The 27,714-nt window shown below is 40.3% G+C and overlaps 1 protein-coding gene across 5 annotated transcripts in view; it reads right to left on the bottom strand.

Annotated features, from left to right (window-relative positions):
* INTS6 (integrator complex subunit 6) overlaps window positions 1-22,559 on the bottom strand; it is a 39,158-nt gene extending 16,599 nt beyond the window's left edge. For 2 of the 5 annotated variants that reach the window (XM_066313244.1, XM_066313245.1), the window contains exons 1-4: window positions 22,029-22,488; window positions 21,732-21,809; window positions 20,846-20,995; window positions 5,472-5,561 (exon numbers count right to left, since the gene is read on the bottom strand). In XM_066313244.1, coding sequence (XP_066169341.1) covers window positions 5,472-5,561; window positions 20,846-20,995; window positions 21,732-21,809; window positions 22,029-22,139 — 429 coding nt within the window. In that variant the 5' untranslated portion in view covers window positions 22,140-22,488. The other 3 variants (XM_066313241.1, XM_066313243.1, XM_066313240.1) reach the window with 3 other exon arrangements.
* Between the last annotated feature and the right edge of the window lie 5,155 nt (window positions 22,560-27,714).

Raw genomic sequence — 27,714 nt, 5'->3', positions numbered from 1 at the left:
CCCCAAAACCAAGAGTAGTCAGAAGCTGGCCATTGCATTATGTACATATTAGTATCAGAAAAGTTTTCAGACTGCAAGACAAAATGCAAAGCAATCATCATCAAGTCACACCTTCCTTCCCACAATTTAATTCCAGTTAATTTAACATCCTTTAACATTTATAGTGGCAAAGTTATAGATTCAAACCACCTCATTCACAGACATTAGTAACTTGGTCTTGCCACCTCCAGTTACCTTGTTTTTAACTGGTATTGTATTACCATAGCAACTGCACACAAAGCAGAAACTAAGATGAGCCTAGAATTCCACATCCTGCATTTCGTTTCTTTCCCCACACATATTTTAATACAAAGGCATGCACACATTTTCCTCTCTCTCAACAACCAGTATGAAAGATAAAGGTAGACTGAACTAATTAAGGGAAGGCTATTTACCAGCTGTGGTCTTCAACATGTGACTGTTCATAGACACCCGGCATCCTCCCAGCTTAGCAGTAGAAACCAGCTGTTTTATCATCCCTCATTTGTAGGAGCCCACAGAAACCCTACCATTCCCAAACGCCACAACGATAATGCCACTACACAATCAGTGTGTGCCTTATGCCACTCTTCCCACCTTTAAAACAACCAAAATATTCCACAACTCTGAGGAGGTGGAAGAGTGCTCTAGAAGATCTCTTCAGTACGAGGTTATTGGTGAGCAGGATTGTTTATTCCCAGTCCTTGTTTCTACCTACATTTATGCAATCACGAGAAGCAGTATGGCCTAAAATCCCAGGGGAAAAAAAAAAAGATCCTAAAGACCCTAGGATGAAAAACGCTAGATAAGCATTAGCACACTCTGCACTGGCAGGGCATTCTGAGACAGACAGTAATGATCTTCTGGCAATGGCTACACATACAGGCTTCATCCATTAGAAGAGGTACCAATAGCACTGCTGAAGTTTTAGTATCCATGTAATAACAGGCAGCTCCATCTTGGCAATTCTCATTGAAAGGTGTTAGAAGACTAGGCACTAAATGAAAATATGCCTCCAGTCAACTTCTCTTTTTGTACCAAAAAAACCAAACCAACGCAAAAAAATCCACCAGCAAGTAATCTTCCCTGCATGCTCTTCTAGTACCCAAAAAAAGAAAAGACATCTCACATTCCAAGCAAATATTGCCTTTCATCTTTAAAGGACTAAGGACAGGTAACCATTCAAGCCCAGCTGAGAACATCAGCTCTTGACAGACTGATAAACTCTACTTACAGTTATCAATAATATTATGTTTTCCCATCCAATCCTATGCAGTTATAGCACATAGAAAGACACAAGGAGATCCCAAAGACATCGAGGTCAAACTGACACACCATGCCAGTGTCACAATATACTTGGCCATTCCAAAGCCAGCATCAGCCACCACCAAGTATTCACTGAGCTGATAGTTACACATCAAGAATTCACACATCAAGCGCTCTGGGTCAAGTGCTGTGAACCCAAAATCTGCTGCTAACTGGAATAATAAGGATGAGAAAGAATGGGAACATACATTTAATGATATTTGCCATATATTTCTTGAAGAATTTGTTTAGAAATCAAAAGTTTGAACTAGAGGAACAACAATAAATGTAATAGAGTGCTCAGAGTTCCTGATTATTCTTGACAGTAAGCAGAACCAAAAAAACCTTGCTGTGACACTTGTCACAGTTGTTACAAGTGCAATGCAAGGTGATCAGCTCAAGGGGGGATCAATGTGACAAAGTCTAACAGCTGTGGGATGAAGTCTCACAAAATCACAGATTGCTCCTGTTAAGAGTCTCCCATAACTGGAAGATCAGAAGAATGGCAACATATAGAAACCAAGCAGCATTACTCAGACTTTTTTTATTTGCATAATCATTTATCAGACTGTATCAATATGCTAATAACTCCATTTCAGTCTTGCAGATAAGTTTAATGCTACTTAGAGGGTATGTAAAGGGAGGACAAGGGAACATAGCTCAGCAGTTGTAAAACTGGAAAGGTATGTTATTTCCTAATAGGAAGAAGAATAAGAAATCCCTTCAAGCATTTAAACATTTGCTTAATGAAAGATGAAGAAAGGGCTAAGACTGAATTTGGGGGATCAGGCCCGAAGTGAAAGCCACTCCGTAAGGAATCTATAACATGAGACCAACTAATTAATGACTGTTTGCCAATAATATGAGCCCATCCCTTCCTCAAGCTCTGACTGGAACTAGTGAGTTCATGGAAGAGTCTGATCAACAAGCCACACAGAACACAGAATTGATGCTGGCACTTTTCAGTGCATTGGCATCAAAGCATTAAAAAGCAGCGCCAGAAGGGACAGAACTGAAAGTGTTACTGACTTGCACAGGTGGAGAAAATGGCATGGACAATAAAATTTCTGTTTCCAGTCTGAGTAACCACACCCAGGAGAGACAAAGCAGCACTCACTGAAGGGTAAGGCTCTATCTGCAACACCGATTTTAAAATCCACAAAGGAACAGGACATCAGAAGAATTCAGTAAGAGCTCTGGAACAGGGTTTAAGCTCAACTGCTTCACATCAAGGCAATGACAGTGTTCCCATAGTGATAAACTTATTTCATTGGTAAGAATGCAAATGTTCATCTGAAAGACAAAGCTTTGAGAAAGCTTGCCTCCAGGTTCCATGCTGGCTTCCCAGACTTTCCAAAAAAACCTCAACAAAACACTAAAGCCCAACATTATTGGTTCTCTTGTACATGTGTCTTAAAAGAACTAAAAATACACTGCCTCAGTCGATGCTAAGTAAAAACATTGTTGCCATAGCCAGTGGGATATGATCACTTCCAACACCAACTCTGAAAAGCTTCCCCAAAGTCAAACCCAAAGAACAAACAGACATTTGAAAGTGACTGAAAAAGCTTTGTTAGTGAAACAAAGGAAAGAATGAACTTCCGTATCTCCAGGGTGTGTTCCTGTACTAATTCCAGTTCATTTCTGCATATCCACCTTGAGAGGTAACTGTAAAGGACACTCAAGGTAGACTAAGAAAAGTTCTGATGAATAGGACACACACTGACAACAGCAAAAGATCATCCCTGAAAGACAGTAGCACCCTTCGATGCTTTGTTCCTCTTCTTGTTGATAGTGTTAAGAATATTCCTACCAGTACATACATTTATGGCAAAAAAGGAAAAAAAATCCCATCCTTCACTGGATATGAAACATATACCCAGCACACACATACAGAAAAGTATTCAAGCCTGCATTGTCTTGAAGGAAGAACAGTGCTCAGTTTGCTTCTGGAGGAACTGAACATCTCTATATTGGCTTATTTGTAACAAAAACCTCAGTATTAATTGACTATTATTAGAGCAAATTCTGCATTTCTAGAATGTAATTTAATAATCAAAAAACTGTAACATTAGGCCTGATTTGACACAATCACAACACAAACTCTGGTTGTAGCACACATTTATCAGCCAGCACTGCTCATGAGCCAAGTCTAAATTTAGCAGATTAAAGCAGTAATCAGAAAACCCTTTTTCCCAACCTAAGTTATGACAGTTTAAAGATATGAATATATGACCAAATAGTTGCCTGATTCTAAGGAAAATGTCTTCTTGTGAAGACTAAGATGAAGAAGCTGTACTCACATTAAAAGGAGAAGGAACAAAAAAACCCGTGTCTGATTATAAAAGTCCTGATACTTGTTGTAAGAGAAAGAGCTTAACTAGGAACGTAGCTTTCTTACCTAAATAATTTTGAGCAACAAAGATGAAAGGAAATGTAACATGTGACTGGGTAGGCCAGAAGGAACACATGACAGTTATACAGTCCAGAGGCATTTGACTACTCAGGGCCTTGTCCAATACAGCTTTTACCATCTCCACAACCACTGAACAACATATCCAGTGTTTGATTACCCACACAGTTGAAGATTTTCCTGATATCCAATCAATTTCCCATGGGATAACTTGCAGCTGTTGCCTCCCATCTCAGCCACGAGCACCTCCAGGAAAAGACAAGCTCTCTGTCCCATTCAGCTGTTGCAAACGCTGGTAAAGCACTCCCAAGTCTTCTCTTCTGAAGACTGAACAAACCCAGTTCTCATCCTCTACCCAGAGGTTATTAGTTTCACACTCTGAGCACCTTGGTGTTCCTCACTCCAGTATGTCAGCACCAAATTTTACAAGTCATCTGACAACAGAGATTCCTCTCCTCAAGGAAGGACTTACACAGGTAAGAGATTACCCAAAACAGTATTCTGCTGCTAACAGCACTGTATGTTGTAGAAGATTCTTTTAAAAAGTGTCACACTACTCTGTTGTACTCAGTATTCTGGATTGCACACAATCACAGAATTAATCTGAAAATAGCTTGCTGAGTAAAAAAAAAAAAAAACTATTACACAAGTGAGGTTTCATACAGATAGCCTACTTGGTACCATGGATCCAGGAATCCCCTTTCAGTGTTAGGAGTCAACACAAAATTATGTGATCATTCAACTCTCTGGAAGTCAGATATATTACCAAAACCACTCAAATACCACTTTTCACACAGACAAATTCTGTAAGTGCAGTAAGAAGGCAATGTAATCCATTATCAGGAGAAATCTGTGTAACTAATCAACAGCAAAGTAAAAAAGGTTAAACTGTACAGTCAAATGTGGTGCAGCACAGGGAAAAGTCTGAATTTTCCTCTCAAGTACTAAATTGGACCTTTGGATATTAACCTTTTTTCTAAAAAGGCAATGAGCTTAGGGATTGCTTGTAGTTTGTTGGGGTTTTTTTTACTACTGCATGGAATGGGCACTGAGCTGGCCAGACCAATCCCACCCCTTGCGATCACTTCCATCTTTTTAAAGAAAGAATTCAAAACAGCCAGCAAGTTAAAACAGCTCAGTGCCTCAGCATTTGCTATACCTCTGAGTTTGCCAGACGTCTGAGTGGGTACTCTAGTATATTAAGATCGCAATTTTAAACTGCTCTACAGATTGAACTTGGAATATATTTCTTATCTTGAATTATAAAGACTACAGATTTCATTATAATCTTTTTAAGAACTGAGTGTGAGAGTAGCACACATTTCACATACTCCCTAGTGGCCACATCCTTTGGGAAATCACCACATTAACTTGGGTCTGTACAAAAACAACTTAAATCAAGACCAATTAAAGACACATGCTTTATAGAAATCAATTTCTTCTGCTAACATATTTGAAAAGCCATGAACTCCCTAGACAGAAAGAGCAAACTCATTCTACTCAACAGACCAACAATTGTACCACAGGTTTCTGTTACATGAAGTAAGGAAAACTAGATATTTGGTTTTCTGTAGTGCTATTGCATAAAATTACTTGAAATTAAAATCAAGACACAAGCAAGTCTAAGCTATTAATGAGCATTCTTCTGAGGAGCCACTTATGCTCCTACTGTAAACAGCATCAATGTTTAAACAATATTTAGCACACAGCACTGTAACCAGAGGTTAGATCTTACCTCTTCCTGTATCCCACTGGTAGTAGTTAATTTACTTCCATCAGTAACTGTTATAATTATGGCTGGCTCCAGAAAAAAAGGGTTTCGTCCCTAAGGGAAAAAAAAGAGTTTCACTTAAAATGATTTAACAAACTCTGTTCAGTCGTTAAACAGCCACTGATATCCACTAACAAAACAACAAAGCTTGAGGTATTTATTCTCATGCACTGCACAGTACAGCACAACGGGTTTCTGAGCCTTTTTACAATCAGACCATGAAAAGCTAGACACTTAGCATGTCTGTATTCAATGAACGCACACAGAAACGGCAAAAATGGTTAACATAGGACGCCAAGAATAATGTGTGCTGACAAACTAGCAGCTGTTTAGAGAAGCAACCATCTCCTCAAAAGGTACTTCCAATTCCCCCTATTCCAGGGCCATTTTTGTGTGATTTTATTACTGCGGGTCCAAGTCAAGTCATTGCACAGTATCTAGTGATCATGACCCCTGGGTCAAGAACTAATACTCTATGTAATACTCTATGTATTAAGGCTAACATAAATAGCACCCATTTCATTCTGATCAAAGCTGTTCGACATGCACGCAAAATCTACTTCAGAAAAAATACTTGAAAAATAAGCTTTCTATATGTATCATTTAAGGCAAACATATACAAGGCAAGACACTCTAGGACCCCAGCAAGACATGTAGCTAGCCTAGGTGTTGCAAAAGCTTCAGGTCAGTTATCAGTATTCCTTTATCTACTGCCAGTATTCTAGGAGCTTTCAGTGCCTTCTGAAAAAGAATTCCTAAGTATTCCACAGACGTGTCAACTCCAAGCTAAGGTAACACATTTCACTCTACCTAGGGTTAAGAACAGACTGAATGAAAGTCACCACAAGATTTGGTTTAGTAGGTCCTGTACTTCTCTTGCTCATCTCAAGGCCTTGTTTTTCTTCCTCAGGAAACAAAGAAAAATGTAACTAAACCCTAGCCCAGTTCTGCTTATAAAGACAAACTATCTCATGAATGCTTATGATTTACTCTAGAAATAAGGAGAGAGAACTAACAGGTTTTAAAAGACCTTTGAAATCCATTTTTAGAACCCACTACACATAAAAGATCATCTACTGATTTTGCACTTCAAACAGAACTACTATTAAACAGTCTGAAATATATTTGGTGAAGGGTATCCAGTTTAACTACTGTGGCAGCACCACATTTATAGTGGTCAATATTTTCACAAACCTGAGTGAAAAAAAAAATAAATTAAAGATTTCTTTTCAAATGGCATACCATTACTAGAAAAAATAAGGGGAAATCAAAACAAAACAAAAAAAATCAATCTCTCCCATGAAAGCCAAGCTACTTCATAATTCAAACAATCACTCAAAATAATTTAAGGACTCTCAAAACACTCTATTTTAATTAAAATAATTTCCTAAGAATATTTAGCCTTATTTAATTCTTAACAGTTACAGCATGTTTTTCTGCCAACTAATAGTTTACCACAACTGCAAAACATCAGCTGGAAGCTAATTACATTGCACTGAAATAATACAGAAAGCAGGGTTTGTAACTAAATATTTTTCTCATGAATACTAACCATAAAAATACTTGAACTCTACTGCTAATAAATTATTGTAAAAATGAATTGACAACTGAAAAAATAACAGCTTTAGAATGTCACAACCAATGCTAAGTTAATATTCTGGTGCAATTTCAAATACAAATATTAAAATTTTCACCTCTGACAAAACCTTTTATCTGGATATCCTTGTCATCTTTAAAAACTTTTTTTATTCCTTAACTACACTTCGTCTCAATTTTTTCCCATCTGAAGTTTAAGCCTTAAACAGTTTGGTCTTAGAATGATTAAGAAATTATAAGGAAGGAAACAAGAGTTGCTACACTTGAGACCCCTACGAAACACATCTGAGGGAGAAATGTCTTCATCCTCAGTCAATTCTTTATAATTTCACAAGCATTTTACATATACAAAGGTTAGTCATTAACATATCAAGAATCAACTTGTTTTCAGAAAGATAATTAAAATGTATCAATGGAAGAAGTTGGGTAAAAATGCCTATTTCTGAAAGGTATTTTTGACTAGAAGTTTCCATGTCATTAATTTTTAAAGACCACTGACTCTTCTGACCCTGCTCCTCACCTTGGTTATAAAAAGGCATTCAAAACCAGTATTAAGTCAAGTATTCCTCTAGGAACACCCCCTTTTATTTATGTGAGCTCTCAACAGTCAGACGTCATACAATTAAATTCCATAAGACTTACCAATTCTTTTAACTAAACTGCAGCACTTCTGTCAACAATTGGCTGAGAACTCTATTTCTATCTAATTAATCTCATTCTACAGTAATCAAATTACTTTCCATCTCTCTTCCCCTAGAAATACATTTCAAACAAAAACGTTTAGCATTTACACATCTTGGAAATATCATTCTTCAAAATACATAGCAACACCATTGACTGTAAATGCATAGGTAATTAATTCAGTCCAGCCCAATTATTTTGGATATGCAGAGGAACAGTGAGTGAAAGTGTACCACTACTACCAGCTCTTTCACAGCTTACAGGTATGCTGCAGTGCACTGGGGAAAGCATCTCAGGGTAACAAGGTATAAATAAAACCTTGTTATCGTACAACTTAATCTGATAACTAGCTAATTAGCGTAAGGTTTTATTTCAGAAGCAAATCCTTTTCAACACACTGCTTTTCCTTCTCAAAGTTTGTAGCAGTGGTGAAAAAAGGAAGAAGCACCTACAGTTTTAATGGCTGACCACCCTGCAACAAGGTACAAGGAGGATTTTTTTCATTCACCCACAATCTGTGTTTCAAGGACAGATGTGCATCAAGATAACAAAAAACTCCACAGACCTCTTTTGGAAACAAAGTTACTTAAAACTCAGATTCAATACCAGGAAAAGTTTGCTTGCCCAGAAAGGAACGAGCAAGAGATTCAAAGCCCTAAAAGTAACCTATATTAGACAGCATTCCCATTTGAACAGTTTGACAGCTTCATGACTGCTCCAACACACAAAGGATCTCAGCTGCATTGGTTGCCTTTTCGTTGGTCTCCAGCAGAAGCAGTTCTATGCTCAGACAACACACAAATACAGAGACCACCGAGCTCCACACCACACACAAGGGGTCACAGTAAGAGGCATCCCAAGCCATCCCAGCTTGTGTGATGCTCTCAAAGGGAGAGTCTTACATCAAGTCAGGAGTGTATCAAATTATCAAGACACATTATTGCCTGGTTAAGGCTCTCACAACTAGGAATTCACTCCCAATGGCAAGTAAACTCAGCATCGAATTTCAGCATGACTAATTAATACACACATGATTTTTTTCCTTCCTCCAAGTGTACAGGTAAAGCAGTTCAAGAGCTATTGCGGCCTTTACATATGCAAGTACACAGTATCATACACGCAGAAAGAGAAGATAAATTAAAGAACACTTATCCCAAAGCACACATTTTAATTCAATATTCATTTCAGGGTCAGTGTTGCAAAACTGAAGAAATGGATGAGGTAGAAAAGTGACCAAAACACACCAAATCAGACTAAAAATGACACAACAAGCAGCTACTACAAAAATAAGTTTTTAGGAGTACAGACACTTCATGCCCAAGAAAGGTTGGAAGCTGAAAATAGACACGAACTGAACTTCAGTGCATATTTTTTTAAACAGAACATATCAGCAGGAATGGGAGAAAATGCATTTTGAGATCACGACAAATGTCTAAAAGATACACTTCCATTTCAGAAAATCACAAAACTCTGGAAGCTGATTTGCACACCTATCTTCCCTTATATTATCTCAGCAGAGCCTTTTCATTTTCAGAAGTATGAGCCCTAATTCTCAGTAAATTTAGACATCTGACCAGGAAATACAAAATTGCAATATCAATTTTTTAATTCAGTCTTCAAGAGTCTCAAAAATGCCCATGAGAATTTATAAGAAATCAGTGTCCAAAAACAATAGCTTAAAACAAAATCTGAAAGTCAGAATGACAAAATTTATTAGCTTTAAAGCTATTTTTAAACTGATAAACAGCTTAAAAATATCAGAACACTGAACTTGACTTTCAAACTAAAACAGATGGTCCAAATCCATCACGGTTTTCACTTTTTGTTTCTTAGAAACTTCAGTAACACTTTAGCAAAATCAAGAAATGTCTAAGACACCGACATTTATTAGAGACTTTCCCCTTCACTGCTCTAGGCAGAACACTATCAGTCAAATACATACACAGAGGTATTTAGCAACTGCTCTGATCATCAGTTACATAAGAACTGCAGCATCTTTTGCAACTTCTTACTTGTCCCACTCATTTTCAGCAGCTTTGGCTATTTTCTACTATCCCTACAGAATTAATGTAGTTGACAAGTCTTATAGAATCAATTATATTTTATACCTCCACATAATTGTTTCCCAAGTCACAAACACAGCTGAATACACAGGCATCACAACAGTATTTTAGTCATTTTATACCTGGCAATTAAACTCTACAAAAATTACTTTGCCTTTAAGGATTTTCAAACTTGTAGACACACACTATAACCATACGTATACATATAATGCACTATGATACTAGGAAATGAATATGCTTTCAACTTTGGTAGATCAGTTAACTCTTTCCAAATACTTGATAAGAAGCAAAATGTCTTTAAATGGAAGTTTCCCCAGATGAAGCTACTCTATCACCTAATGAATATTTAGCACAAACATACTGTGAAACTTTGATCTATGAAAACACAAGGAAGAATATGCTAGGGGTGGGGGAGTGCAAAAAGGACATTCCAATTCTACAACATTTGCTCTGATAAATCTGACTTCTCACAGGATATGCCACAAGAGCACCATAATTCTGTGGCCAGACTGAAAAATACAGCACCTCTAAACTGCATCACAATGTTATGAACCAGCACGATAAAAATAACTTAGCAATTGTATTTATTTACTACACGTATTTTAGAACTGAAATTAAGTCCTTGAAGTGGAAGCACCTCAGTGTTAAGAGAAGGTTCTGTGCTTTCAGCCTGAACGAGTAAGAGCTGAACAACATACAAATTCTGTACAGGCTTAAGATCTGACAAAATGGACTTCATGCACAAAAAACGTTGCTAACTCATCTGTCCTGCTGTCCATAAAGATTTCAATATGTTCCCTTGATGCTGTTGATTATTCAATATATAATACAGTTTTGCAGTGGTAGCAATTCTGTCTTAGTAGGAGCAGATCTGATAATTGTACAGCAGATGTATTTCAAAATCACTTTCAAAAGTCACAGAAGAAAGTTCAATAAGAGGTATACCAACCAGTTTGATTTTTATATAAAGTAACTGTTTCAAAATAAGTTAATATATCAAGCCATAAAAGAAATTTTAATATAAACCAGAGATCTCCCTTGATGCCTGATTAATGACAAAGGCAACAATACCAGTCACAAAGAGGAATCTCAGGAAACAACCTAATGAAAGCCCTCTTACAGAAATCACATTATCTCCAAAAAATAAAGCCCAGTGTTTTTCTGATAGGGCTGTAGGACAGTAGGATGATTCTTACTATTAAAGCTAGTCCACACACACCTGCAGTATGGACAGGCATCCTCTGTCATAACACTGAATTTTAGCTCTCCCTGCAGTACCCAAGATGGGAGGACTTGTGCTCTGCCTTCCCTCCATGCCAGGCGGTTTGGAAAACTACCTCATCAGAGTTTCAGAAAGAAACAGAGGAAAATTCATCACCTGTTAAAGATAATTTGAGAGATCACCTCACTACAACCAAAAGAAGAGAACTCTAAATTTTAAGGGCAAAACAAAAAAAAAGTTTTAAAGAAAGATTTTCCTTTTTCCAAAAAAGGAAAAGCAAGTGATAGTAGCAGGTTTTAGGAGACCAAGGTGTGGTTCCAAGAAGTACAAAAATCTAGTTCCCCTGTACATGTAACACTATACACACCCAAGGTGAGTAAAAAGATCACGTCTTCAACTAAGAGATGAGGGAAAGAAACAGGTTTGATAAATGCTTAAGGGGTCTTCACTGAGCCCAAGACAGTAACTGTACAATGAAAACATCAGCTCTCAACACCATCACTGATTCTCCTAAATTACAACTCCCACAGGTTTTGCCATAGTTTAAGCTGCATAAAAGCAACACTTATCAACTAGTATTCGGCCAAAATAGCCTATCATAGAGTACTGCACCTATGTAAACTTGTATTTGACTTTGTAATTGGAACACCAGCCAGCAGAGGGGGCACAAGTTAATAAAATCTATCCTCATAAGGTGATCTGAGTAATACGAGAAACTTGAGGCATTGCTCTGTTTGCATACTACCTCAAAACACAGAGGAACATGTTAACACCTCCTTTCTAAAACTATGTATCTAAACCCCCAAAGGTTCTTGTGTAAGTAAAAATGAGAAGTAATCCATCACCTAACTCTAATCTCTTAACAAATCTTTAACCCTACAGTTGGTTCATGGTTTCCAGACATCATGGAAGCACATACCATCATCACTTCTTCCTTTTTTTGCTGCAGACTGTCCATCTTTGGAAGGCTCAACCACAAACATTAAACTGTATTACAGACACATTCTCTTTGTTTTTGAAGCTAACCTCGCCCCTCCCAGTTTTCTATCTCAAATTATTTTCTTTTGGAGAAGACCTTAAAAACAGAGTTTTAAGAAAGCCCACTACAATTTATCAAGGTCTGAACTCATGCTTCTACTAACACACCACCTCCCTCCCCCCCTCAAAAAAATAGAAAACGCTTTTCAAGCAGTAATGATATCTCCTGCACTCAGTCATACTCAAAGTCAACAAAATCACAACAATTTTACAGGAAAGATGGCTACTAAAAAATATCTTTCTTCCATCAGGGAGATTACAAGAGCTAAATTCAGTTGTCCTCCTCCATAGACTACAGCAAGGTTACTGTAAATTAATTTCCTACATTCTAGACAATTCTTTAGTTAACTACACAACAAACACCTAAGAGGCTAGTCACAGTTTCTTAACTGGAATACCTATGTAGGATGACAAGCCAGTTACATGGTTTCAGTTTCACTTCTGACCAGCACCACAGATTAACATTGTATGAAATTAATTTTGCACACACAGTGTTTGTATGTAGGACTGTTTGGTGGTATGAAGCTTTCTGCATTTCAGGCAACCAGGAAAAAGTTAAGTTACAGACTTCAATAAAAAGAAATTTAAAAAAAAATCAGTTAGCAAAAGGCTTTCAAAGCAGAACACAATTGTAACAGCAGACTTCTCCTAAAGCTGAGCCAGAGATCAAACTCCTCAGTACATCGGTCATAGAACTAACGGAGAATGCTTGAAGCAACCATTATGTCCATAAGGCTACCTAAGTTCCATTTAAGAAAGGGAAATTTAAGGTACTGAAGAAAATAAATGGGATGAAAGCAAGTAATTTGCTCCTTGGTATTTTGGACCTAAGCATTATCTCCAAAAATCTTTTTTAAAACAGCCATTTATTATTTCAATTGACTACTGAACCTCCAAACATATCATCTTAAACTAGCCATGTCCAGTCAAAGTTGAACACCAAAAATCAAAGACCCAGGCAGCTATCACTTCTATAATTAGAAATGCTAGAAACAAAACCGCTATCTGAATTGCACAAGAGACATCAAACCCATTTCCAAAAACTAAGTCACAGAAATATATCTAAGCTAAAGCTTGCAAGTTTGCGTTCTACAGGCAATGATTTTGTTGCACACCCATCCTGAAACATGCCACAAGAAAATTCACTGTGCTTAGTATCATTTTTATAGATGCTCATAACTTTACACATTTGGAGTTTCCAAGTCTGGCACCAAATGAACTACTTAAAGACTATTTAATTGCGCAACTTCAGTTATTTTGGAACTCTCTCAAAAAGTTTGTGCCAGGAACAAAACCAAAGCTAACAGCAAGAAAACAAAAAAGGCAACTGAAAGCAGCCTGAAAATGAGTTTCAATGCAAGGACAGATCATTTTGGAATACAAAATCTCCATATTGAATAATACACACATGACAATGGAAGGCATGTTAAGCAATCAGTTTAAGACTCTATTCCTGCTGAACAATAAAGGAATGATGAATACACAAATTTACTAACACATCAAACCTAAAACCTCAAGATACTTTCATTCCTTTATGCACCTAAATCAGAGAGGTTCCAACACTAGTAAGTCACAAAGTTTCAAAAATCACAGGTTGGTATATAGGTTTGTCCTGTTTCTTTCATTTAAGAACAGATTTAATTGAGTTTTAAATATCACATTATATAAGTGATAATTTCTCGATTAACTAGTAAGTGTTCCAATTTAGATGAGGTCCTTGCTAAGTTTCAAAAACAATTCAGTCCTTCAATCTTCCACAATTATGTGACAGGTTAAAAAAACGAGAAAAATATGCATGGAACAAGGGATTTTATACATAATGAATTCCAGCAAGTAACTAAACAGTGACAAACCACATTGAAATGAAGAACAAAAGGCCACTAACATTTGAAACATTTAAGTACTGATGTGACAGATACATAATCCCAGAAGGGAAAAAACTAACTTTTTCTTAAATTAAATGAACTACACCTAAGCAGCAAAATCAGCTGCGATCACAACTTGTATCTTCCTTTTAAGGTAATGTAAACTATAACTTAGAGAGAAAGATGCACCTTATCAGTTAGTTACAGATTAATAAATGCATCACTACTATCTTAAATTGGAAAAACAGCCAATTTAAATCAGTAAATCAGTCATTTACAGGGGTTTTCAAAGTTAGAGTGAACATACCAAACACAAGCTGCTAAAAATAGGTTCTATTTGAGACTTTATAAACTTTTCCTAAGAAAAATAGAATAACACAATTCATACCAGACATAACTTTAAAGCCAGCTCCAAAGACTGTGAGTTTAAGATGATTTTGGTTATATTTCCAAAAAATATTTCTGAACGTTTTATTCCAAAAATAACTGACCTTGCCAAGCCCTGGATCAAGTCCCTAATTACAGCAGCCTTTCTGTTTCACAGCAATGACTTTACATAGCTGGTTCTGGCTCAGTCAGTGAAATTCACAGTGCTAAGCCAGGCCTCTGTTCTCCATATGCTGGAGAAGGGTAATGAGTCCTACAGTTGCCAGCACACTAAGTAGAGGAAAAAAAACCGAACCAAAAACCACACCACCAAGGAGAAAGGACAGACTTGTATACAAAAATCTCCACACATTTAGGGGGCTAATAATGCAGAGTACTGACAAGCAGACTAGAGGTAGCTTATTGACCTATGAACACAGAGTAATTCTTCAAAATAGCTTCCTAAAGACTCCCCCACAATTCATTCCTGGAGTTTATCACAACAGCAGGAGCAACTTAGGTGTTTTAAACCAATTTTGAACCACTACAGATCAGTCCATTTTATTAATCTCACTGATCAATCACTGATTTTACTACACAGAGTCACACCTTGAGGCAAGGTTAGCACAACTATGAACCCATGAGAGGCCACAAGTCCCAGATCAGATATCTAGGCTGAGTATGCCTTACAGACATGCATACAATCAAGTTGGCATTCTGGGATTCAAAACTGGAAGGGCAGGACAGTTGCAAGAGGGATGGCCACTTTCCACTCATTCTATATAGTGAGGATCAGAAAACACTACCAGTGCCCTACATGAGTCCAATGACATATTCTATATTTGTTCAATGTATCTGGACAAAATGCACAATATATGCAGATAATTTAGGAATGAACACATTATGGCACTGTCCCTTCCAAATCAAATTTGCTTGATGTATCTTCTTTCTGCTGCTGGAACAGATTGATGAGATTGTTTTCATCGGAAAAAATAAAGTACTTCAGGTAAGGTTGTTTCAAATTCTTTAAAAACATGCTGAATCGGAAGTGATTCTAGACAAGTGATTTAAAAAACATTTAACACTTTTGCTGAACTTTGTTGTGCTGGGAGGGCTAAAGGGCAAGCAGTTCTACCTCACAATGTGAAAAAACAGTTTAAGAGCGCCTGCTGTAGCTCTCACTAGAGGGTATTCTAAAACAAAACTACTGAAAAATTTCAAAGACAGCATGTTTAAAGGTTATGGTCTAAAAGGTCTGAGTTCAAACTAATATGCTTAATTTTCATCACACAGCAGATGAAAATGATTGATTTTTACCAGCACTTCACATACAGATCTTTGACATCAGCAGGCATACAGGTTTGTTCATGTTAAATCCATTGCTATTCCACAGAAAACAGGAGACTGAGAAAGCCTCTCATACTTCTGACATTACACTTGTGATGTTGCTTACTATTGCCTGAAATTCTCCCGTATTTTTTTTTTTTTTTTTTAGGGAAGGGGGGCAAAAGAAGGGACCAGGAGAGCTGCTCTAGAAGTGCAAATCTCTGCCTCTACCAACATGAGAAGCAAACTGCATGCACAACTGTGCCAGCATGACAAAGCAGGAAATGCTAAACCTAAACTTTGGTTCCAAATTTGGAGGCACATGCAGCAGAGGCCACTTCAGTGCCGTGTGTTATGATCCCAAAATACCAAGACAAAAGCCATACTTCAAGGGATATTAACTTCTGAGAGCAACAAAATCCAGTAACAACCCTCAAACGGCTCTTGGGAAAATAAACCTGCTCTACAACTTAAAGAAAACAGAACACATCACTGCAAACGCCTAATGCAGTCCATGTTGGGAACAGTATTTCTTTCACACGTGATTGTTGTGGTTTTTTAAGCTCCGGAGAACTTAGACAAGCATATAAGCAAGCAGTCATCCTAGAATGTATGACTTAGATCTGTCTCGTGCCTACAAGTATGATTAGACATTATCTCCTAGGTACTCTGTTTAACTGTAGCTGGAATGCTACAGTATTTAAGCCATTATGGCAAAGCCCTGAACTCCACAGACCAATGCCAAGCTTTCCTGTGGGAACACATCAGCAATCCTGCTACTGTAGCTATAAACAGGTCTTAACATATACTCAGAGAGAACTATAAAGTAGCAGTTAACCTAAGATTGTGTTCTTTGATGGTCATACACAGCATGAGCAAGACACCAGGAAAAAACTTAAGTTATTTAAAAACAATGCCACCATATGCAGGATGCCTTCCAACTTCCAGGTCAGAAATAGGTCATTCCAGCTCTGAGCATATTTTTAAGTTTCCAATATATTCTTTATCAGTTGAACTTCATTTGGACTTTAGTTTTTCCTCAAAAAATTTTAGTTGTGCTACAGTTCATATGTAAAACACACTACAGACTAAAAGGCTTTCACCAAGACTGTACAGAGTCTGGTAAGTCTGTGTTTCTTGTGCTAATCTAAATCCAGACAGCATCTCATTCAGCATTGTGAATGAAAAATACCTACTCTAAATCCACTTGTATTAGACATGTTACAATTTACTTCTCTGTTTCAGAGCAAAGAAGTTAGCATGTGCTTTTGTTACATTAGATTAATTTAAAAGTGAAGCTCATCTTATTGCAGCAGTAATACTGCTAAAAATGTGCAAGATAACCTAGTGAAATTAAAAAAACTCGTAAAAAACTTGTATCTTTGAAAAGCACTTTCTGTATGGAGTATTAAAGCAATTTTACTCTGAAAAAAATGTAATAATACTTCAAACTATCAATTCAGTCACTTTGAAATCCACTCAGTTAAGTGTATTTTATCCTCTCAAACCTTATTCTATTCAATACTGCTGCAAAAAAAGTAAAATACTTTAATCATTTCACAAATAGCAGGAAACATGAAACACATAGGCTATTAATAAATCAGTTTTGGGCTATTTCAAACATCCATCACATTCCAGTTTTCGGTAGGGCTATGTTGGTCCTTTGCACTTGAGTATGGAAACATCACTGATACATATTTTACCTACCTCAGATTCAGCGCTTAGTCTTAGAAACCTCACTACAAACTGCAAATAACTGAAGCTGATGGTTCATTTCAACCATTTTCACTCTATTGTAACAGCAGCTATATTTGCAATGTTTCCACAGAAACATCTATCAATATTTAACCCTTCTATCAACTATAACAAGCTGCACACTTGCTACACTCAAAACTATCAGAATAAATTGTGACTAATGTCCTGTCGAACAAGCCATAGTTACAAGACCTAGAAGTGTATTTCAGGAGGACAAAAATGCTGCCAGTAAAAGGCTTGGTATTTCAGACTACCTGAACTAATGGAAAAGCTGAACTGGAGAAACTAAGAAGTCAATTATCTAAGTGTAAACTAGGCTAATGAAGTACATTTGTGTGATGGGACAGTAAACCCTTACTGAATTTGGTGTATTTAAACTGATTTCTTCCTGGAGACATCTCAACGCCATGTTTTTTCATAAGCTCTCCATAAAAATGCAAAAGGTGAAAAGGACCACTATTTTTAGTGAACACTTAAAGCTGACATCCTATTTGGAGGTTTATTCTTCTGCTATCATAATCATCACAAAGCATACTAAGGGAGAAAAAAAACTATTACAGGATCCAAGCAGTGTAATACTGAAATTATCAATCTGAAAGGGCTGCAAAAGTTAAAGGAACAGCCATCTTAAAGTGTGTACTTTTCAAAACAAGCTTTTCTTGACAAAAGCCCCCAAAACAACTGCATCTAGCAACCCCTTGGTAAGGGGTAGAAGTAAGGGGTATGAACATTTGTAAAGTCATAGCATTTACATCAGAAATAGCTTACAAAAAAGTCTTCCAGGCTCTTGACAATCTAAGTGCGTTGACAGTGTCCTTTAAGATCTAAACGTGAGATCCTGTGATCAGGTGATCACAAGGTAACTCAACCTTTATGAGTTACTTAAGCCAGAACTTATTTGCTTAAAGAGCAGTGTGATAAATGCTCATAAACGTTAAAGTTGCAAGAAAATATGAAGCAGATTTTCCCCAACTCCAGAATGACCACTCAGCCATCACTCTTTTTCAGAGGTCAGCTGATGGAGAACTCTGGTCAACTTTGAAAGAAATCGAGTATAGTGAGTCACTCTGCCATTTAAACAAACAGTTCACACTCATCAGGGGTACAAGAGATCACACTGGTGGAGACATAACCAGACAATCCCACCACGCTTGCATAATGTCTTGTCATTTGCATGTGTAAGGAAAGTCTGTTTTACAACTCATTTTTGTGTATTAATTGGATCTTGGCAAATATCTTAGAAGTTTGTCAATACACCAAAATACAAGCATGACAGTCAAAAGATTTTTAGCCAGAGAAATTTCATGCAGATTTACAGAAGTTTGGGTTTTATTACGTCATGTAATACCACACCTAAGATAGTCTGTATGTTGCCTTTTTTTTTTCCATTAAATAATCTTCTCTTACTGACATACTGTCTCCAAGTATCTGCCTGCTAAATTTTAGTTAACTACTGTTCTATAATCTCAATATTTGCAGCTGCTTTAGAAATTAATGAGCAATTTCTGTTCTGAGTAATAACTATTTTAAATGAAACTGAGCATCCTGACCACTTTTATTTTCCTCGATCTGTAAGTTTCTCATACCATGTACACTTAAACACCCATTTATGTGGACTAAATTTTAGGAGGTAGACAAGAGTAACAGGAAGATGACAGGTCATCAAAACAGTTTTAAAGACCAATGTGAAGTCAAGGACAATTAGCTGCCCTAGATCTCATCCTGCAAGTACTGACAGATCAGTTAAATGTTGTGGAACTTGATTTATTTTTTAAAAATTGCCAATTTGGTCTAAATGCGAAACTTTGACTTCAGCAGCAGATGATTTGCCACTTGCAATATGTTCATCTATTTTTGCCAACACTAAAAAGAGTTAAAATTTCTATTTAGTCACCTGACTGTACATATGAATAACGCAACAGCCAGCTCCACAGGTGGAATGGAGCAAAAATGTGAATAAGTGAGGGTGGGTTCAAGCCCAGAGAAACTTAGAACCAGAACAGACCAGACAAAGAAAAAGTCATTGGTTCACAGGCATAAGAGCAGTTATTGCAGTAATGAACATTACTAGTGAGTCAAAACTGTCATTACAGCTCAACTGCCCACTTGAGTAGTTGAGCACAGCTGGCTCACTTGGAGCAAATTATTTGACACGGGTTTAATTAGAATAATTATCAGTAGCAATGGGAAAGAGCAAATATTTAGTGTATGGGCCTACAGGGGTTAAGTGTTCAAGAAAGATTCATATAGCTCCTGTAACTAAACAGAAACACCAGAAAAATGGGAAAATTACACACAGATGTATGAGGACAGTAGATGGCCATAGGAAAAAAAACCATGTGTGGAACTAGCACTTGTTTAAAGTTTCATTGCTAAACAGTCATTTTAAAAATGTTGAGGCTCACTTGATCATCTCATGGGGAAGCCACACAGTGCAGCATGACAAATTTACCTCACGAACAAACATGGCACCTCATCACAAACTCAGCTTGGACTGGAAAGAGAGGGGGAAGAAGGGGGACTTATGTTCACAACCACATTCCCATGTTAAATACCAAGAGCAGTACTAAGTACTAATCCTCAGACAGTGGGCAAAGAATTACATGAGAATAACAAAAGGGACAGATTCAAGTTACTATGCCCCACATGAAACGTACATGATAAACTTTGCCCAACACTTGCAGGTAGCATCCTTCAAGTGAAACAAACGCAGGTTTTGATCCAGCACCAGAAAGAACTCTGTATGAGTCCTAATGCATATGTTTAGCCTACAAGGTCTGTATTTTAGCTCGTACCAATGAGCACAAGAATGCTGGCTGACACCAAAAACCTCCTGTTTTAAAGGGATAGTTGCAATAGAGAGATTAAAAAGCACAGCTTCTCAAGGCTCTGATACGACAGGCAGGTTTATAAATATACATGTATGCAGAGAAATGTTGTGGTAAACTCACTGGAAAGAAAGTGTTTTGAAAAAGTTGTGCTCCTTCCAGTACTTTTGGACATGCAGTGTTGTTAGAAAAATGGCTCATCTCCCAAACTGTTCAGCACTGTATAGAGAAAGCAAAGTTTTCATAGCCCTATCAGGCTCACCAGCTAAGGTACTGAACACAGACTTGACCAAAAAAAAAAAAAAAAAAAAAAAAAAAAAAAAAAAAAAAAAAAAAAGAACAACTGTAGAGTTCAACTTGGAGACTGCATCACAGCTTAAAAACTGAGAAATAACTGAAATTAAAGAACAAAAAAGTAAGTGGGGTACCAAACTACACTCACTGACCATATTTCTTCAAGCTAGCTGAGCTCTGCTTACTTTTGAAGAAGCCCCCATATTGAATATTCCACAAAGATGCCACTTTGGACAACTAGCTAATTGCTGTCTCTGGGAAGTTTGTGTTTTAAGATTTTTCCACCTAGTAAGAGTTAACCTACCTGCCCATAGTTGTCTATGCCAGTTACTAATCTATTTAAGTTTAATAAATCAAAAGCTGTCCTTAGGGACTGGCCAAGAGTCGTAAGTCCTTCAGCTTGAAGGTTTTTCAGCTCATTCATAAACGTTGCATGGTTTTCCTTCCAGCCAGCCTGCAAAGAGAAATGTGAGAAGATTCTACAGATATGAGTTTTGTTTTCCCGTAAGGCTACAAAGAGCCTTCCCTGCTGCATGCAGCTCACTACTCTACAAATGCTAACAAAACACCTCACAAGTTCGTAGTACTTGATGTCGCCCCAAAAAACCTGAAATTACAGACTTCTTAATTCTTAGAGCTGCCCTTTTACCAAACGAGTGTCTTTGATTCGTTCCACGGGACAAATTTATTTGAGGACATCGGTGCCCAAACCTTAAAGCTATTTACATCAGCCTCCCAGAGCCCTGCCCAGATGGAAGCCAACTCCTTCGTGAAGCGACCTCCAACAGGTTCACCGTCCTGTGTCATGTGGACCCGCCGCCCCCTTCCCCCGCGCGGTGCGTCCCCCGCCCCCGCCGCGGCGGGGCCAGGAAGTGCCGTCCCCTTCCGAGTCCGGGACTCTCCGGGCTGAAGTCGGTCCTTCCCCCGGCTCGCCCCTTCCAAGCCGAACTCTCCTTGGAGTTGCTGTCACTTCTCCCAACTTGAATAAATATCCCCCACAGTTCATTGCTGCTCGCACACACCGCACAGGGGAAAAGCGTCGGCCATGTTGATGCCAGCGCCGCCGCCGGAGCCCGTGTGCCGCGCTGCCCCGGACCGCCGGCAGCCGGGGCGAGGCGGGCGGGGGGCGGACGGGCCGGAAGGAGGCCGGGGAGGAGAGGGGGGGGAGTGGGGGGGTGAGCGGGGGTTACCTTGATAGCGTAGGGAGGCTCCTCGAAAGTGACCAGCATGTACCTGTCTCCCCTGCTGGCCGGGTCCCGGGCTCGGAGCTGCGGCGCGGGGGACAAAGCAGAGGGTGAGCCGAGAGGCGGCGCCGCCGCCGGAGCCCCCCGGCGCGGCCCGGCCCTCCCCGCACACACACGCACTCTCTCGCTCTCTCCCGCCCGCGCCCCCGGCCCAGGCAGCCCCCCGCTCCCTGCCGCCCCCTCCCCGCGCAGTCACTCTCGCTCGCTTTCTCTCGCCTCCTCTCGCAAGGCAGAGCCCGGTACCTTCATGAAAGTCTCTACAGCGCCTTTGGCTATGTCCAGATAGGTGGTGCCCAGATGGGTGCGCTGGTTCATGGAGGCGGACGTGTCTATCAGGAAGAGTAAGATGGGCATAGTGCGGAGGGGCCGGCGGCCGGACGGCTACATGGAGAGCGGGCGGGGGGCTGAGGGGAGAACCGTGGGGGGAAGGTGAGGGGAAGGGGGGAGAGAGAGAAGACGGGGGACGGGAGAGGAGTAAGTGGCTGTGAGTGCTGTGCACGGGGAAGGGCGCCTCCCCGCTGCCCCTCTGCCGAGGCGGGGGGAAGGGGGGGCAGCCCTGCCTGCCCTGCCCTCCTTTGTGTGAGGGGCCTGCTCAGCCCAACACAGGCTGGTTTATGAGGGAGAGGCGGATAGGGCTGCGCTGCTGGCCAACCTTCCCCCCACCACCACCTTCCTCCTCCACCGCCGCCCGCCCTCCCCTCCCCCTGTTGATGTTACTCAGAAGTTTCAGGCGGAGCAGCCGCAGGCCCGCCACCCCGGCACTTTCTCGCTCTGACTGAGGCGCTTCCTCGCTCGTTGCTCGCTTTTAAGGCAGCCTGGGTAGGTCGGCCCCGCCCCTCAAGGACACGTCCCTGCCCCACGTGATTGCCTCCTGGCTCCACCATAGGGCCCCGGTAAGCGCTCATTACCATATTCAAATCGGCGGGGCGGGCGCAGGCGGTGGAGGCGCGGGCGGCGGCGCTGCGCAGGCGCAGCCGCCTGCCGGGGGAGGTGGGGGGGGGGCGGCTGGCGGGGGGACACGGGGCAGGGTGGGGAGCGCCGGTGCTCGCATGGACGCGCCCCGTGGATGCGCTCCAGGAGCCGGGGATGCGGAGGGCCAGCGCGGGCGGGACGGGAAGGACGGCCGAAGGGAGGGATCTGTCGCCGCCGCCCCTCTTGCTGAGCTATTTCGAGGGCTGCGGGGTGACGCGTCCCTCGGGGGCAGCGCCCTGCCCGACCCGCCCGCTCGGGGAGGGCGGGGGGTGGCCCCTGGGGAGCGGCGGGCCGGGCCAGGGCGGTAACTCCGGCGCTGGCGGCTCATCGCCGCCGGGAGCGGCGGGTGAGTCACGGGGGTGGGAGGGAAGGAAGGAGGCAGGGAAGAGGGCGGGCGCTACCCCCGCCCCGTCTCCGGGCGCCGCCGCTCTCCTTGAGGCTGCGGGAAGATCCCCGTCTGCCCCCGCAGCGGGTCCCGTTTCTTGGCCGGGACGAGGGCAGTGCCTTAGGGGCTCTGGGTGACCTGTGCTGCAGCCAGGTGCCAGCGCAGCCCCTCCGGCCTGGGAGGCGGCCAGAGAGCCCCGCCGGCCCCGCTGCCGAGGGAGCGGAGGGGTCGCTCCTCCAGGGAACTTCGGCTCTTGGCAGGGCTCGCCTGTCGTGTCCGCTGGGTTTAGGATGGAGCAGACGGTGCGCTACCATTTTGATGATGAATTCCCAGAGACATGGTCTGGCCTTTCACTCGATCCTTAAGGGGAAATTGGCTAGCCTTAGCTGTGACCTTTTGCCTTCCATACGGACAGTGATCAACAGCTAAGGTTTCTTTCACCCATGGTAAAGCACTCTAAATTTATTTCTTACAAATCTTATCATTATAGAGTGTTCCTAACCAATTAATGACGAAGATCTCTGTTCTCAGGGGGTTTTGGCGATTTGTTAGGGTTTAGGGGTTTTGTTCCACAGCAATTGAACCTACTGTTTCTGCTCACAGCCTTGGAGCAGTAACTCCAGAACCATTTCTTAGCATAATCTGTTCAGGAGAATGCTCTGCTTCCTATCTGATTTTTTTTTCTCCCTGATCCAGCTGATGTGCTCACACAGTTACTGCGCTAGAAGGTTTAAAGCCACTGTGCTCCTTCCTTCTCCCAAGATAAAACTGGCAGTATTTTGTCTTGATTCATCTTGGTCTTCCAGGCAAGATTTCTGTCTTGTTATGCAAGAGCTTGATTGAGCTTTTTTATTATCTTTTTTTTTTTTTTCAAGACTAATGGAGGATTAGCATTTCTAGGAAGAGAGAGGGGTAGAATCACATTTCCATTGCAAATTGGTATTGGCAATAAGGCATTCTTATGCCTTTGAGCAGATTATTTTGGCTTTGTTGTTGGTGCTGCAACCTCTGACCTGTGCCATCCTTTCTTAGGCCTTGGGGTGAAATCAAGGACACTTCCTTACAGCCCAGTTTACCATTCAAGGCCATTAAAGTATCTCCAATCTTAAGGACCCTGGGAGAGCTGGGAAAGAATCTTTGGAGTTGGTGCAGACCAAAATACAGCAACTTTGGAAGTAGCTTTCTATGATTATTTCTCACTGTGGATTGTACATGGTGGTAAGAGGGGCCAAGTTCATGTGTACCCAGTGGCTCTTGAGCTGCTTGTATCTTTCCAGCAGTTCAGTATTAGAGCTCTAGCAGTGGTGCTGGGTCTCGTGAGCTGCAGCAAGGCTGTTCTGGTACAGGTTCTGCTGTTTAATCTGAATTGCTCCTGTTAGAGGGAGAAAACTAGCAGATGCCACAGAGCCCACATTGTTGCATTTCCCTGGAATCCAGCTGCTTGCCAGTTCCTATTACAGTAAAACATTTGCACTGTCAGAGATTGGTTCACAGTCATTTTCTTTCCACCGAGGTATTTTGGGACACTTGTCCCCACAAGTCCCCAAAGAAAGTTAAAGGTATCTTCTGCAGCTCCTAAGGTCAGCAAGACTGGCTGCTGGAAGAGCAGTAATTGTCTCCCTAAGGTGGTGGGATTCAAGTTACAGGCTGTGGTGCTCCTTTGGCAAATCATGCCTTGGGATTAGTAATTTCATTTGTGAGTTATGTGGACTGAGTGTATGACCTTTAATTACTTCCTTTTAAATTTCTGACATAGACACAATGTTCAAACATGCCATATTCTCTCTATTTGTATGTTGCTGGTATTTCATTGACCATTCTAATAAAACCATCATCACTTTTATATGCTAAACATCATGTATCTTCTTGGAGAACATCTGAAAAATGGGTATCTTCTGGAGTGGTTCCTTCTCCAAAGTGCTGGAAAAGAGGCATTTTTAGAGTCCTTGCCATACCAAGAAAATGTCATGGTGAAAGGCAGCCTGGGCCATGAAGACTTTGCGTAAGTCCTGGAAGGCCTTTTAGAGTTGTTATGTTTTGTTGCCAGTAAATGAAGAGAGATCAGGGAAAAAGCCATGTTCCTTCATGGTGGTAAAGTCAGTTATAAACCAGCATGGATTCTGAATCAACTTTGAAAATTGCAAGCTGTAGGCATGCTCTGTCTTGCCAAAGCAAGAGGAAGGTGAGACCGAAGCAGCTGGCCCCACTCTATCCCTAGTTTCCTCAGCCCTGGTAATTATCACTGACAGAAGAATCCCACAGACAAAACTTATACACAGATCCAATGGGATTTATACAAGGAAACTAATTTACTATACTTTGCTGTATGCTTATTGCTGTTATCTTCGGGGCCATTTGGAGCATTCAGTCCTTCCCACTCTTATGCATCTTATATTAGATCTGTATTAGATCTGCTCTAAGGCAGAATCACGGCTGGGTGTGTGGTGTCTTAGGCATTGGTACTTTGCTGCTGGAAGCTGGCCAATTTGATTAATATTGAGAAAGATTCTCTCAAAGACAGGTAATCAACCCAAGCCTGAAGTGTGCATCAGCCTCTTGATGTGAGAGTCATAATGGCTAGTACTGCCATCAGAGTTGCATTTGTAAGTCTGTGTGGGAGATTGACTGCAAAGGAACAAACCCCAGTGATATTAGTGCTTATGCACATTACTAGCAGAGCTGACACAGCTGAGCAGGGAGAGAGAGTGAGGCTGCCACTGAAAACAGATTCATCTTTCTTATACTTTTTTTTTTTTTTTTTTTTTTTTAAATATGGTGGGCAAAGTGACACCCCATGCACAGTCCAAATGAGCCAGTTCTACCTTTTCTCCTGAGTCAAGATGAATGATTTCAGCAAGCTTCTGGCTGGAGGAATACTCTTGCTGTCCTCATGATGCAAAAGACTCCACCTGCTTCCATACAGGTTTGTATTTCTTGTACGTCCATGAGGAAGCATGAATGTATATGCATGTCTAAGAATATCTGTTTTCTCATCTTCAGAGAATAGGTGGTGTCCATTTGGGGACAAAGAAGGTAGTATTGAAGGTGAAGATTTACTTTACATTTGAATGCTAAGTCAATAAACCAAAAAATCAAATATAAGTCTGAAAATATACCTAAAATCCCTATCATATGAAAAAAGCTGAAGAGTATTTTTCAATCATTTACTGTTACTGTGTTTTTCCTTAAAAAGCTTCTTCTCCAAGTTGATGTTTTTGAGATTTTTTGTTGTATTATCACATAGTGTTGGCCTTATTTTGTCCTAAACTTCAGGCTTAAATGGAAGATGCCGTGCTAATGACCTTCAAGCAGGTCTGAGAACTAAAACTGATAGAATAACTTTTAAATTGTCTTTCTCCTCAGTATGGAATTATTTGCACAAAGGAAATTTCCAGATCTTAGTCTGTCCAGATCCTAATGATATAGTGAACATTTTCAGAGCTTCCTTTAAACTACAGTTCTGTAGCCTTTTAGATTGTCATTATTAAATGCTTCCTCCCCTATTTAACAGTTATATTTTCCATTTCCTAATTTAATCCTACTGCATATCATTAAAACATATCTCTTTATATAGCATTCTGAGTTTCAGTTTATCTTTTAATAATTTCTTTTGGTCTTCCTTCAGCCATGTTCTGTGCATTCAACTCACTTTTTGATACAAATAAAATGTTACTGTTTACTTGTCTTGTATACATGGCAGCATATATTGCTAGGGGGTTTTGTTTTGTCCTGTTGGGGTTTTTTTGCTAGTTTCAATGCAGTGGGGGCTGACCCTATTTTTTTTTCCTCTTCCTGAAATTCTTAGCAAAGATAAACTGATTAAATCTTGTAATTCAGGCAGCCTAGCTAAACAAAACTTTTTTTGTGTATATTCTAGGATTTGAATAACTATTTTCCCAAGATTTGCAGAGGCATCTGCCTTACTTTGAAAATAGCACCTTTTAGAAGCCTGTACTTCAGGTTCCCTAGCACCAGAACACAGTGAAACTACATCTCTCTGCTGAACAATGACTTCTAAAAGAAGTGGCATTCTGGCTTCTCTTGGCCCATCTTCAAAGACAGCTTCTTTTTCATTGTCCATCCAATTGGGAAACCCAGAGGATAGCCTTTGAAGCTTCCTAGGGATTTTTGTATTCCCAACCACCCCTCCAGTCATCCAAATCCCTTGCTGTTTCCTGGCTTGGGAGTTGCAGTGAAGAAGAGTGTACCATCCAGGGGAAGGACAGTTAATGTGGAAATGCAAGGAAGTGCGTACAACAGAAGTTTGATAGAGTTTTCTAACTGTGCAGACTGAAGGTAGGTACTAGGAGACTTAAGTTCATGAGTATTTGTGAAGTACTTAGGTATTTCCAAATAAAGTTATGATGGAATGAAATAAACTGTATTTGTCATGAAATAAACTGTATTTGATACATGCTTTTTCTTTACTATTGCTGGCCATAGATTGAAAGGTCTTCTAGACTATGCACTGTCGTCATATGTATGTAAAAGTGTTTAACAGAGCAAGACCTCTCCTATTTGGGACCATGGATGAATATTAAATATAATATGGAAAAAGCTACTTAAACTTTT

This window comes from Sylvia atricapilla, chromosome 2, assembly GCF_009819655.1.
Source record: "Sylvia atricapilla isolate bSylAtr1 chromosome 2, bSylAtr1.pri, whole genome shotgun sequence".
Taxonomy (NCBI): Eukaryota; Metazoa; Chordata; class Aves; order Passeriformes; family Sylviidae; genus Sylvia; species Sylvia atricapilla.
Note: the sequence above shows the minus strand (reverse complement) of the source record. Positions and strands in the feature narration are given on the sequence as shown.